At 42.0% G+C, this 14,201-nt stretch overlaps 1 protein-coding gene across 1 annotated transcript in view; it reads left to right on the top strand.

The window, feature by feature from the left end:
• LOC105697453 (homeobox protein B-H1-like) overlaps nt 1-9,320 on the top strand; it is a 28,126-nt gene extending 18,806 nt beyond the window's left edge. Inside the window, exon 2 of the mRNA XM_023431977.1 lies at nt 9,094-9,320. Coding sequence (XP_023287745.1) covers nt 9,094-9,320 — 227 coding nt within the window. The remainder of the gene's footprint in view (nt 1-9,093) is intronic.
• Nucleotides 9,321-14,201: the final 4,881 nt, after the last annotated feature.

Raw genomic sequence — 14,201 nt, 5'->3', positions numbered from 1 at the left:
TATCAAGTTGCCTTAATGTTTGATAAGATCTGCTACAGGGGTTAGTTGCGGTCAAAAATGCTTAACGAAAGGATTTACTCGTGTCAACTAAATATATTTTATTGTCCATGTAATAACCACGTTAAATGGTTGAATTAATGGACAGTCTGTTGATCGAAGCGAATATTTTTCTGTGTATTTGCGACTTAAGGTGAAGTGAAACCCCCGTTCAAATCAGTTGATTCTAATACCGCGTTTTTTATGCAACATTAATTACCGAAATTTAGGGCAAAATACGTATCTTTCCTTTCAAATCGATCCCATTTTGTGAAAAATGCATATTTTTGAAAACGGTTACGTATTTTGCTAGCTTTTGAGCTACAGAAACTAATTCCTTTTCGTTCATTGATCTAGCTTAAACCTGGACTAAGTTATCGTGCCCACCGCACGATCATCGATTTTCGCAGCGCTCCGGTAAATCGCTTTTCAAGCCGCCATTTTTGTAAATAAAAAAAATACAAAAAAAATATTTTGTTGTTTAATAGTTGTGTAATGCCGTACTGTACTTTAATTTGGATAAAAACGTTTTAATTCTTAAAAAAAAATTCTTGAAAAACCGTAATTTTTGGGTGGGTCAAAGTGGTGTAACCCCTTAAGGTGAAGTGAAACCCCCGCTCAAATCAGTCGATTCTAATACAACACTTTCTTTTAAGGGTATTGGACCAAACTGTCCGAAACTTTGACACGTCACTCCTGATCATCTAAGAATTGTCCTGACATTGAAAATTTGGATTTTTGGAAAAGATTTTTTAACTTAGCTCAGACCAGAACCAAAATGCCGTCAAGCTTTCATATTTCGATCGATATACAATTTTCGAAGGCTCTGATATGAGAAACGAAAGGGTCAGGACAATTTGACGACGATTTAGAACACTCTGGTAATCGATAAACTCGCATTTGAACGGGACAAAGGCAAAAAAAGTGTTTTATGCGCTTCTATGCCAAAACGATGGGAATACGAGGTCTCGGAATGAAAATTTAATTGCCCTTGAAATCACAGGTGGCGCAGGGGGTCCCTCAGTCAATTAGGGCCCCAGAAAGCATGAATCCAGAGGATTTCTGGAGTTTTACTTCGATTTCTTTGTCATTATTGTACGAAAACGACAGGTGGAGTATGCCATTTGGTACAATACCCAATATAATTCGACCCAGCTGTCACTATAAAAACGAACGTCGGCAATGTAGGTATTTGGAAAAATCTTTTTTATCGACGTCGATCAAGTTCCTCGAGGTGTTTCACTTTATCTTAACACTATTTCTACCACGATTTTGTGTATACCCATTTCGACGAAAAGGTTTTAATGAGCTGTAGGAAAATGATACCGGTAAATAAATTTAAAAATTATCATACGAAAACTCAAAACAGTAATTGAGAAAAAATTATTAAACTTTGAAAATAATTTCAAGTTAAAATTTTAAAAGGTGTCGAAGAACACCTTTGGTAGAAATAGTGTTAATTCTGTGATGGGTATTGCGCCGCAGTTTGTTCGGATAAACCGAAGCAAACCTAACCTCACTTTCCTCGACCGCCGCTGCAGCGTATAAAGTCGAAGCTTCCCTTCGCACTTAATCGGGACCGGAGTTAACCAGTTAGCTGTGGCGCCCCGTTTTGCGAGCGCGCACCTATAGGGTAAGTCCGGGATAGTTGGACCATGTTTTTTTAAAGTCATTTTTTCTGAAACTTCGCAATGTCTAGGATTTGGTATATTTTTTTATAATATGTATATATGACCTTGAACAATTGTAAGCACTTCTCCAGCTGTTACACTAATCACACTTGAAGTTATGATTTTTTCTTTTTTTTACTCGGTAGTTCATCTATCCCGGGGGTACTCGGGTTAGAGGGACCACTTCCTAGGGATTGATGGACCTCTGGTATACGTTACTAAATCAGGGTGTAACGCAAGAAATACATGTTATCAAAGGTATAAACATTATTTAATTCAAAGTATAAAGTTATAAACTGCTTGAAAAGTGATTAGTATAGAGTTATAAACTATTTGAAAAAGGATAAGTAAATTTGATACTTAATATACTTAGAAAATATAGATAGTCTGATTTATATTCACATCCATCCATCCATTCATCCATATATCCATTTATATAGAAAGTAAAGCCCTAATAGGAGATATGGTCCGCCTATCCCAGGTTTTTTCAAGTAGTCCATCTATCCCAATTATCGGGGATAGATGGACCAGTTTCCCGTCCAGACAAACAACGCTACCGGCATGCCATTTTAGGTCAAGATTGTACTCAAGTATACACTTGAGTTATAGGATTGATCTTACGTCGAAATCATTTAAACTAACTTAACCACATATCAAATAAATCCAGTATAAAAGATTTGTCAACTCACCAAAAGAAATAAACAAAGTTTTCTTCTAAAATACGCATGAAACTCATGAGCAAAACTAAGCGTGGTTCCGTCTACTCAAAAAGAACAACTTCAGATAACGACTGCAGCGCTGCTGTGACACACCAGCCAAATATTCGACTAGTCCGTCTATACCGGTGGTCCATATATCCCGGACTTACCCTACGTGTTGCCGAAATCGAGCGATGACGAGTATACTCGTCAATCACAGAGTAAGTGTCGCTGTTAAGATACTGGATCAAAAAGATGGGTTTATTTTATAAAATTGACACTTTTATTACCAATGTATATTTATCTGGTTAACTTAAACATATATTACAAACTTATTAGACGAAAAACGCAAGAGAAATTAAATGCATACGATAGCAAGAATTTAAATTCCTGCCGTGGCGTGGTATTCGGCAAAACAGGGTATTACACATAATGGGACTTTGCAAATGGAACACCAGTAACGGGATTCTTTCCTGATCTTGCGTTTATAACAACGTGCACACCTTCGGGTAGGATTTTTTGTGTTCGAAGTTCTGGGTATATGATCCAGAACATGATTCCCGAGTAATTGTGTTACATTAGGCCTAGATGGCCGAGTTTGTGTCAATTTTTCCCGGGTTATTGGATATGATGCAATAGTGTCCTCAACAAATTCCAGCAAAAAATTCATTCGCGATAACGTTCCATTATTTTTTTTTTGTATAATATATATGAATTCAAACAAATAATATCTAATAGATGGCAAGCTGTTTCAGCCGGTGCATACGGGGCGCATGAGTTTATCTCAAATTATATATATTTTTTATTCGTTTCTTTTATTCCGGCCTGGCCTCAAAGATCTTGAAATTTGAGAATATGTTTTGCTTTTCTCAAAAATTAAAATTTAAATAGCCATTGGTCCCTACTTTATACGCATGACGAGTATACTATATATGAATTCAAACAAATAATATCTAATAGATGGCAAGCTGTTTCAGCCGGTGCATACGGGGCGCATGAGTTTATCTCAAATTATATATATTTTTTATTCGTTTCTTTTATTCCGGCCTGGCCTCAAAATATTCGAAAGATCTTGAAATTTGAGAATATGTTTTGCTTTTCTCAAAAATTAAAATTTAAATAGCCATTGGTCCCTACTTTATACGCATGACGAGTATACTCGTCGATACACAAAATCGTGCCACTTCTCCATGACGAGTATACTCGTCAATCACAGTTAACTGGTTAAGACATTGACGTGAAATATGTATATCGATGTATATACTAGTGCATTAAACCGACGTTCTCTCGGGAGCTAAACCCGCAACGCGGTTTATGCAAGCGAGTGCATCTTCGTGCAGTCGCGTTCGGATGCGTGGCCACTTACGGGCCGTGTACTCGGGGCGGAATAAAGTAATAAGCAAATAAAATCGCGAGGCCACAATGGAGACTCCACGGCCCCATCTCCGCACGCCGTAAAACCAAAGCAACGCTTTGCGAAAGTTTTATATTCTCATTTTTACGATCCGCCGGCATTATCGTCCCCCAGGAGGGGCTCCGCCGCGGAACGTCCGCGTCACCGCCGCCATCTTGCCACTAATTACGCCGGGCATAATTGCTGGATAAACATCCCGTCGAAAACATCGCGACATCGTTAATACCGAGACGTGTTTATATCTGAAAAAAGAATCTAGAAATAAGATCTATCAAATGTACGGACTTTATACGTTGAAATAAGGACAGCGGATTATTTCCGTTAGCGTTACGATCCAAAGCTTTCGTTCCTCAAAGCTGGGAAAATTACGGATAAATATCTATAACAATGATATATAACTATTTGGAAGGGTTTGCAACGCTTAAAAATATTTGTAATCCTTCTTAAAAAGTAAATACGAACCGAACGGACTGAATCCGTAACGTCTACGGATATTTTTCGTTGCACCTATAATTTTGTAACGCCTTAAATTTACCAGTTTCTAAGTTAATATTAATGGACATTTTCAGCTAAGATGGCGGTCGACTCTTGCGGAAATGTTTCCGCAAATTGTACACGTAAGGAAGTAGAATCAACTGGATTAATTCGTTAGTGGAATAGTTTTTAACGGTATTGGGAACAATTTCCAATAGATAGACCGGTAACTTTAAGGTGAAGTGAAACACGTCGAGGAACTTGATCGACGTCGATAAAGAAGATTTTTCTAAATGCCTACGTTGCCGACGTTCGTTTTTATATTGACAGCTGGGTCGAATTATATTGGATATTGTACCAAATGGCATACTCCACCTGTCGTTTTCGTACAATAAATGTCAAGAAATCGAAATAAAACTCCAGAAATCCTCTGGATTCATGCGTTCCGGGGCCCTAACTGACTGCAGAGGGACCCCCTGCGCCATCTGTGATTTCCAGGTCAATTAAATATTCACTCCGAGACCTCCTATTCCCATCGTTTCAGCATAGAAGCGCATACAACACTTTTTTTTGCCTTTATCCCGTTCAAATGCGAGTTTATCGATTACCAGAGTGTTCTAAATTGTCGTAAAATTGTCCTGATCCTTTCGATTCTCATATCAGAGCCTTCGATAATTGTATATCGATCGAAATATGAGAGCTCGACGCCATTTTGGTTCTGGTCTGGACTGAGTTAAAAAATTTGTTTGAAAAATCCAAATTTTAAATGTGTCAGGACAATTCTTAGATGATCAGGAGTGATGTGTCAAAGTTTCGGACGTTTTGGTTTTTTACCCTTAAAAAAAAAGTGTTGTATTCGAATCGACTGATTTGAAGGATGTTTCACTTCACCTTAAGGCTCTTATTTTTCTCCGCGTAAGTACTGTAAAGGGTCGGTTTGCGTCGATCTCCGACAGAGGCGCCACCGGAGCGAGGAGCGCCGCTCGACGTTTCCGATTTGGGGTACGAAACGTCGAGGCGGGTCCCGGGGGACGCAAGAGGAGGAAGAGGGACGAAAGAAGAGTGGATCCTCTCCGGTCGTACATGGGCCGCTACATGGCCGACGTACATGCTCAGGGGTAGGGGGCGGTACTCGAGTTACTCAAAAGCCGGTCGCAGACGGAAACTCGGGGAAAAAGTTTCGCCTAACGTCTTGGAAGTGTCCGAAAAAGAGGACTGCGCCGGCGGCGGGACTCCTCTAAGTGTATCACATAGTAAATTTAGTTTGCCGACCTGCGCGCCGCTTCCCGAGCTTCCGCCGCCCCGCCCGGCCCGGCCCGGCGGCCATTTTGCAAGATGGCGCCGGCGCGGGACCGTTCGAGCGAATCTGGCCGATCAAACGGGGGCTAAAAGCCGCGCTTTCGCCCGGGTTAACTCGATCCTGGGGCTTTCTGCCACCCACCGACCGACCGACCGTTCCAATCGATGAGCCCGCGACAACGGGCGCTCTTTCCGCCTCCCGGGGGAGTCGGCTTCCTTCCAGTTAACCTCCAAATTCGGAGACCTGGCCGAGATACGGAACTGCAGACATGCAGATACGTATTTCATTGAATAGATTAAGTTTTTCTCGGTTCAACCTTAGAATATGGTGAATATATGGGCGACGTGACTACATTCTTCGATTAATTTTCAATTTTTTCTATGCCTTAAAAATAAAGTTTGAAATTTTGCAGTGGTTACGTTCTTTAAGTGGCAATGTCCTAGTCGCGAAATAGGGTGTACGCGTTCGACTCTGCAGCAAGAAACAAACTGTAACTATTTTTTATTTCGCAGACATCACGCACGGTAAACTCTCTTTCCGTGATCCCGCTCGACCGCGAAACCTAGGTATTTCTGAGAGTTCGTTTTTCCATTTGCCCTATCGATGGCAATCTAATGATGCGAATGCATCGCGACGAAGTCACGCATCCCGGAAGACAAGGGGAGGCTCCGATCAGCTCGAGTACACGATAAACCGCAAATCGCGGGCGAGAAAAAAGAAGGGAAAATGCACATTCTATGTACGAACGCGTCTCCGAGGACTTTGGGAGTATTCACTTTGGAATACGGTTCGAGTAGCAATTATGCTCTTCTCAAAGTAGAAAGACGCCTACCGATATAATACATATTTTGCACACAAGGGGATTAGCTAAGGAAAAGAAGTTCCTAACGGACAACCATGACACAATCGTGAGAAAATCGTGTTGAACGTGTACAGTATCCATGACAATCATAATTAATAATATACAAATACAAAAATAGGGTATTCTTAAATACAAGACTACAAGTTCTTCGACCATAACCTCAAGTCCATCTTCACTTTTGAGAATGCCAACTGGTCAGGACCAATTTGAACCTGAAATCAGTGCGAGTAATTAGTACGAAGAAAAAATAAACCGCGCCTTGTATGCTGAAAAAATGTATTGAACCTGAGAAATATTTTGTTAATTCAAAGAATAATTATTTGATTGACATAAAAGCGAATAAATCGGATGCAATATTTCTTTGGAATTGTGACAATTTATTTAAGTCAAATAATTATTCTCCGAATCAAAAATACATTTCTTAGGTACCATTCAAAGAAATATTTCTTTGGTTCAATGAATTTTTTCTGCTCAGAGTAGACATGGGAAGTGGATTCCGCTTAAGGTGCTATGATAGGGTCCATTCTATACCTATAAAACGTCAAAATATTGATGAAAAATGTCTCCAAACTGTGTGTAATAATTTAAACTTCAACACGTAATCGTGTTAAAACTCACTACATTTCATGTTTGAAAAAAAGAAAAGAAGAAATTATTCTTTCGAAATTTATAATTCCGCGAGTTTCCAGACCTTCACTAGGACCTCGATAATCACGCGTCGAAGTTACTAATAATTTGATTGTCATGTTCACCCAGTCTTAATAAAAGTTTTAAATATATATATATATATAATAACCCTTTCGCATCACCTTAACCGCGCGCGTTTCCCGGTCTTTCTCCCCGGATTCTCCGCCTCGCATCTCGAGGTCCGATCGATAGGCAGCCATCGATGTCTCTCGGCGGTGGCGGGGAGGGAGCGCTCGGTCTGGCTGGCGGAGCGCGACTACGGCAGCCGCGGCGCGCGCGCGGCCACCCCGGGCGATGCGCGAGTGTGGGTGCGCGGCGCGCACTCGGCGTCGGCTCGCCGGCAACTCCTGCGCGAGCGGCCTCCTCGGGCGTCCCACCCCCCGCGGGGTAATTCGCGGCGGCTGCGCGGCCCAATCGCGGCCGGCCAATCGCACCTCGGCTGCGCGGGACCGAGCGAGAACAAAAGACTCGCGGAGGGGGCCGCGCGAGCGCTGCGATCGCCGCGGCCCGCAAAAACCGTCCGCGCGGCATCGATTCGCCCCGGCCCGGACAAAAGGACCGCGAGGACCCGCCGACGGCTCCCGGTCGCGTGGATCGGACTCCTTTTTATTTATAACCCACTTTTCTCGGACTTTTCTCCCGTTCCTGTTATTTTTTTTTTCCTTTCTTTCCCCGCGCTTCTTCCCTTCGAAAAACCGTCCGATTGTCTCCGGTTACGTTGCGGTCCACCAAGTCTGCCTGGAACCGGGTGTCGGGGCCCCCGAACTCCGACTCGAGTACTTTGAGCCGTTTTTATTCCGATGAAATTTTATACTGAACGTTAAGGTGAAGTGAAACACGTCGAGGAACTTGATTGACGTCGATAAAGAAGATTTTTCTAAATGCCTATGTTGCCGATGTTCGTTTTTATATTGACAGCTGTGTCGAATTATATTGGGTATTGTACCAAATGGCATATTCCGCCTGTCGTTTTCGTACAATAATTATCAAGAAATCGAAGTAAAACTCCAGAAATCCTCTGGATTCCTGTTTCCTGGGGCCCTAATTGACTGCAGAGGAACACCCTGCGCCATCTGTGATTTCCAGGTCAATTAAATTTTCACTCCGAGACCCCGTATTACCATCGTTTTAGCATAGAAGCGCATACAACACATTGTTTGCCCTTATCCCGTTCAAATGCTAGTTTATCGATTACCAGAGTGTTCTAAATTGTCGTAAAATTGTCCTGACCCTTTCGATTCTCATATCAGAGCCTTCGATAATTGTATACTGATCGAAATATGAGAGCTCGACGCCATTTTGGTTCTGGTCTGGGCTGAGTTAAAAAATTTTTTTCAAAAATCCAAATTTTGAACGTGTCAGGACAATTCTTAGATGATCAGGAGTAATGTGTCAAAGTTTCGGACATTTTGGTTTTTTACCCTTAAAAAAAAAGTGTTGTATTCGAATCGACTGATTTGAAGGGTGTTTCAGTTCACCTTAACGACTCCGGGGATCGTTCAGCGACTTCTAAGACTGATTTGCACACTCCCTACATTGACATGCGTACATATGTATAATTAAACCTCGTATATATTACCGTGGATGTATTTGATTTTTATTATAATAAAGTCGATTTAAAATAGAAAATGGTGTTTTACATTTTAAATACCTATTACAAATGAATTCAATTGAAATGGTTACTTGGCTCTGTGTATTGAGAGGTTCGATTGAGTTTTGAGGGGACACTCGATAATTGACGAGTCGCCGTTTACGCTCCAAGTGTTAGGTGTATAAATTGTTAAAGAGATCTACGACCCACTTCTGGACTCCCTTTTCTTCTGGCATTTCTTTTGGTCGTGGATAACCGCGGAAAATGTCTTCGGGTTCTACGGTCGATTGTACGATCGATTGTTTTTCGCGGCCAGCGAAGGTGCGCCGGAAGTGAAAGAAACCGTCCGGTTTGCTTGCAGGTGACAAGGGGGACGACCCCAAGGGATCGTCTTCGAACTCCCTGAGCTCGGCTCAGGGCAAGAAGCAGCGGAAAGCCCGCACGGCGTTCACGGACCATCAGCTGCAGACTCTGGAGAAGAGTTTCGAGCGACAAAAGTACCTCAGCGTTCAAGACAGGATGGAATTGGCCGCCAAACTGCAGCTGACCGACACGCAGGTCAAGACGTGGTACCAGAACAGAAGGTAAGACGAGCTACCATTTTTACATTTGCGCTAGGAAAAAAAAAAAATTCAAAAAAAAATTCCAACCAAAGAAATATCTTGTTAATACAAAGATTACATCCCAGGTTGTGATAAGAAGGAACGTCGCGTCCAATTTAATCGAGTTTATTCCAACCAAGTAATTATTCTTTGAATTAACTAAATATTTCATTTTTTCAATGAATTTTGTCTCGGTGCCCCCGTCAGGATTTCCGAATGAAAATCTGGAGACCGATCAAGGCTGCCCTGAGAAAAAAGATTAGTTGCCTGAATCCATCCATAATCGCAAGAATCAATTATTTTATTAAGAAAAATATAAAACGATATCGTTGATTCAAACGAATTTTGTCTACTCTTCCTGACGTTTCTTTGGATATATTTGATCGTAGGATTCCATTCGGTTTTTCAACTGAAAAACTGTTTTTCTCAGGGTGCGAAGCAAACCATCGGCTGCAGATTTCAAAGAAATACCGGCGCAAGGATCTCGGTTAACGAGAAGTTTCGGGATGATTTATAGTCGAAACGTGGTGTACCAGTTTTCAGAAAGCGTCCGAGTAACGACGCCTAATGCTCGAGGGCACGGCGTCACAGTAGCCGACTGGCTACTGCACCGTTAAGAGGGAAAGGCATAGAAAAAGATGACAAGAGGGAGCGCCGGGGAGGGAAGAAAGGAGGAAAAAAGAGATGACTTAACCGATCATCCCGGGGCACCAGGGTATGACTCTGTAAAGTGCGATGAACGAAGGGCCTCATCCCATAAGCATGGCGTCAGCGTCGGATCGGCGGCGGACGTGATCCTTTTAAAGGGCCCGTGTCGAATCCCTATAATGGAAATTGCGCCGACCAACAAAGCCGTTGTTTACGTGGTTAAACGCGACGACCGTTGCCTGACAACGGATTCGATACTAAACGCCCTTAAGGCGCGTCCAGTCCAGCGCCCAGGGTCGGATGCGGTTATTTAAGGCCGTTGTTTGATGGTTCTAAACAATACAATGCCGTCCTATTGTCTTGAGACCTTACGGTATTTTTCTGGTCTTCTCTCTTGACGGAAGAATTTGTGATGCCCTGTTACGTACAGCAATAACATCTTGATGATGGAATAATTGCTCATGCGCATTGTTTAGCTCTTGGTACTTCACCCTAAAATTATAGTAGTCATGAACCTCATATATTTTATCTATCTCATAATGTGTACGATTCCACGTGAGGTATCATGAGATGAAGTATAAATATAAATGATAACTTAAGGTGTTATGAAATATCGCAAGTTTCAAGATCTTCGTAAGGACCTCCATAATCACGGGTTAAAGTTTGAAATTATTCGGTGCCCCCAGTTTCGAAAAAAGTTTTATAAATACCTTACAATGACCCTCTTGTAATACCTTAAATTATCGAAAGTTTAAGAATACTAATACTACATTGTTTGGCTCTTGGTACTTCACCCTAAAATTATCGTAGTCATGAACCTCATATATTTTGTCTATCTCATAATGTGTACGATTCCACGTGAGGTATCATGAGATGAAGTATAAATATAAATGAAACTTAAGGTGTTACGAAATATCGCAAGTTTCAAGATCTTCGTAAGGACCTCCATAATCACGGGTTAAAGTTTGAAATTATTCGGTGCCCCCAGTTTCGAGAAAAGTTTTATAAATACCTTACAATGACCCTCTTGTAATACCTTAAATTATCGTAGTCATGAATCTCATATATTTTGTCTATCTCATAATGTGTACGATTCCATGTGAGATATCATGAGATGAAGTATAAATATAAATGATAACTTAAGGTGTTATGAAATATCGCACGTTTTAAGATCTTCGTAAGGACCTCCATAATCACGGGTTAAAATTTGAAATTATTCGGTGCCCCCAGTTTCGAGAAAAGTTTTATAAATACCTTACAATGACCCTCTTGAAATACCTTAAATTATCGAAAGATTAAGAATACTACCTAGGTCCGTCGTGATCGGCCGTCGGGCGAGGACTGGCAGGCGCCAAGGCGTGACGCGGTGGAATCCTCTGACGACCTCTCGAAAGCCGACCCGTATATCTCGGTTTTCGCCCGAGCGACGGAGACGCATATAGCGCCGCCCCGAATGACCGACGGAGACGGAGATAGGTCCTTTCCAATTAGCTGTCCGTTGAGCTCTCGCTCGTCACCGATCCATCGCCCTCGAAGATCATTTACTGTGAAAAATGGTAAAAACTCTGAAATGGTGAAAATCGCGTTTCGAATCGGAGGCAAACCTTAGCAATCCTCGGAAAGGATAACGAGATACCCTTAACGACGTAAATATTATTTTTTCTCTCTCTCTCTTAGAATTGTCACCAGGTACATATATTTATACGGAGAATCAGGCAGCCCTGTAGTGACATCAATGATTTTGTATCCGCCCTCTCGTTTCTTTTCCTCGTTACCGAAATTCGAAGTTTACGGAGTGGAATCTTTTTCCCCCCTTGAGAGTCGCCCAGCGCCGATATATCGAGCAAGATCGAAGAAAAACCAGATGATCGATCCTGGATCGGTCGAGCCCAAAAAACGACCAATTATCGACGCTTCGAGACTGCCCTCGATCGTCGCCCGTGATTATCTCCTAAAATGGTTACGTCAATTCCACTTTTTATTCGATCCTGCGCCATGGGAAAAATGATTCTTTCAATATTCCTTCCTTTTTTTTTTTGTTATATCTCCCTAAAAGCTTCTCGATGATATTTTCTCGCCAGAAAAAATCCCTTTTTTATTTTCTATTTCATAAATTAACTTCGATTCTGGAGTTCATAGTTAATGCGAAATTGACAGTTTCGTATATGACTTTATAATGTTGACCAATAACGCGACTTCGCAACGGCACCAAATTTTGTGCGCGGGTCTATAGTAATGTGAAGAAAGAAAATGTGTATAAAATTCGGAATCGGGCCTCGGGAGGTGTCGTCTCATTTTGGATAGAGCCTCCGCCGTTTAATTGGCGGTCGGTGACTCGAGAGCAGATTTTTTGGGCATTTTTCGACGTTTAGCTCGGCCGAGCGGTCATCCGAGAAGAGAGGCTCGTAATGGGAATGGCCGCGCATATACGGAGCCTTTGCGCACATCGGGTCCGTCCTTTCTCGAGACTGTCATTATACTGTCAATTACCGGGTCAGCCGCGCTCGTAATGACAGGCATCTGCTTTGCCAACCGCCGCGAGACGAACTGGCTGCCCCAACTTGTCGATGACTGCTCCGATTTTCTGCCGCGGTACGCGTGATATCTCCGGGGGAAGAAATCGAGCAAAAGGCGAAGATTCACTCGCAGAAACTTTTTCGGGACTGATTTGCCGGAGGTTTGCTCCTTTTTCTGCCCCCGGACGGAGATTGCTTTCCGTGGTATATTTAGGCCCTGAAATAGAGTCTCATCGTGGGAAAATTCGAGCCTTCCGATAAAACGTCGATCTTCAAAATTTAGCTTAGCGGAAGAAGAATTTCAGGTCTTAAAAATCAAAATTCAAATTGGGAAAATTCACTCTCGAGCCTGGAGTCTTGCGACGAACTTCGATTTCTGGAATCTACCCCCCGAATAAAAAAAAGAAAAAAATTCATCCTAACCTAACGAAATATATTTAGGCCCTGAAATAGAGTCTCGTCGTGGGAAAATTCGAGCCTTCCGATGAAACGTCGATCTTCAAAATCTAGCTTAGCGGAAGAAGAATTTCAGGTCTTAAAAATCAAAACTCATATTGGGATAATTCACTTTCGAGCCTCGAGTCTTGCGACGAACTTCGATTTCTGGAATCTACCTCCCGAAAAAAAAAAAAAAAATTCACCGAACCCAAAGAAATATTTGGTCAATTCAAAGGATATTTGTTTCACTGGGATAAACTCAATTCCGAAGGTGTAGGGTGCATCCGATTTATTGGAATTTATATGAAAGAAATTATTCGTCAGATTCACAGAACATTTCTTTGGTGCTGTTAAAAAAGTATTTCTCCGGTTAAATGAAATCTTTTTCGGATGGAGATTGCTTTCCGTGGTATATTTAGGCCCTGAAATAGAGTCTCATCGTGGGAAAATTCGGGCCTTCCGATGAAACGTCGATCTTCAAAATCTAGCTTAGCGGAAGAAGAATTTCAGGTCTTAAAAATCAAAACTCAAATTGGGAAAATTCACTCTCGAGTCTTGCAACGAACTTCGATTTCTGGAATCTACCCCCCGAAAAAAAAAAGAAAAAAATTCATCGAACCCAAAGAAATATTTGGTCAATTCAAAGGATATTTGTTTCACTGGGATAAACTCAATTCCGAGGGGTGCATACGATTTATTGGAATTTATATGAGAGAAATGAATTATTCGTCAGATTCACAGAACAGTTCCTTGGTGCCGTTAAAAAAGAATTTCTCCGGTTACATGAAATCTTTTTCTCGGTACAGACTTTTCGCATGCAAGAAATCGCGTCCCATTATTTTCCGTTTATCGAGAGGTTAGAAATTGACGGTGTATTATTATTTGGTTCGACCTCGAAAATGGGCGGTTTTGAGGTTTTGGCGGACACGCTTTCTTCCTACAAAGTTACCGGCAGGACCTCGGCATTCCGGCTAATTAGTCTTGGCTTTCAGAAAGGACCAAGTCACGAAAGTACAGGGTGACTACACGCTATTCGTTCCGCCGAAAAGGACGAGAGACGAGCGTGCTTTGAGACGCGAAACCGGCGAAATTAGCGACGCCTTAACGCTTGGATTTATGCTGAATTGATACTTAACACTCGCAATTAGCCTCTAAAAGGCCCGAACTCGTCGACAAAGGGTCGGACAAAACCTCGTGGCAATCCCTCCGTGACGGAACGTATTTAATTTTTACGTTGGTTTTAACCATCCTCTGGTAAACAGTCC

The sequence above is a fragment of the Orussus abietinus genome, unplaced genomic scaffold (assembly GCF_000612105.2).
Source record: "Orussus abietinus isolate OABI.00-Male unplaced genomic scaffold, Oabi_2.0 scaffold159, whole genome shotgun sequence".
Classification (NCBI taxonomy): domain Eukaryota; kingdom Metazoa; phylum Arthropoda; class Insecta; order Hymenoptera; family Orussidae; genus Orussus; species Orussus abietinus.
This window is presented reverse-complemented; position numbering and strand designations above follow the sequence as displayed.